This window comes from Pyxicephalus adspersus, chromosome 1 (assembly GCF_032062135.1).
Source record: "Pyxicephalus adspersus chromosome 1, UCB_Pads_2.0, whole genome shotgun sequence".
In the NCBI taxonomy this organism is placed as follows: Eukaryota; Metazoa; Chordata; class Amphibia; order Anura; family Pyxicephalidae; genus Pyxicephalus; species Pyxicephalus adspersus.
This window is the reverse complement of record NC_092858.1, coordinates 79,232,610-79,233,225: the sequence shown is the minus strand read 5'-3', so window position 1 is coordinate 79,233,225 and position 616 is coordinate 79,232,610. Positions and strand designations below refer to the sequence as shown.

General features: G+C 35.4%; 1 protein-coding gene across 1 annotated transcript in view; it reads left to right on the top strand.

Moving 5' to 3' along the window:
• Positions 1 to 616, top strand: part of ZZEF1 (zinc finger ZZ-type and EF-hand domain containing 1) — a 77,324-nt gene that overhangs the window by 41,047 nt on the left and 35,661 nt on the right. Inside the window, exon 31 of the mRNA XM_072415636.1 lies at positions 185 to 304. Within this exon, the coding sequence (XP_072271737.1) occupies positions 185 to 304 (120 nt within the window). The remainder of the gene's footprint in view (positions 1 to 184; positions 305 to 616) is intronic.

The following is a 616-nucleotide window of genomic DNA, read 5'->3' as shown; positions in this document are numbered from 1 at the left end:
ATCATTATTTCTTTCCTAAATTTATCAGCAATGTCAAGTTTTCTAATTTTGTTATCACTAGGATGCTAGAATTCTAGGTAATGCAAAGTGTCAAGTTTCAGCTTAGCATTTTTGTAACATATATAATAAACAGCAAAGACTTTTACCGTAACTTCTTTTCTTCCTTTCTTTCTTTATGCTGTAGTTACTTTGGTCACCTAGAAGGCTGTGGTGCTGAACTACATCAAGAGGTGCGGGAAACCTATTACAGGCTTGTGGTGCTCCTGGTTAACGCTGTGAAGGGTTTCAGCAGCCTTAATGACAGGTTTGTCTTGACCTCAATATTAAGTGCTATGTAATCTGCCAATGTTAGTGACAGACAGTTTGGCCATGTTGCTCTGTATTCTTATCCTCCTTTAGCTCTCATTTATTTATCATCTGACTGCTGTACATATAAAGTTTTAAATAATATTTATTTTAAAGATTAACTTACATTTTTCTCTTTTTCAAGCTATTTTCAACTATCTTACTGAGGCCTCAATTTGCATGCCCACTTATTCATTTATAGACCAAATACAAATGGAGGACATTGTAACCTTAGATTCTGTTGCCTTACAGAGAGGTTTAACCCCCCTAG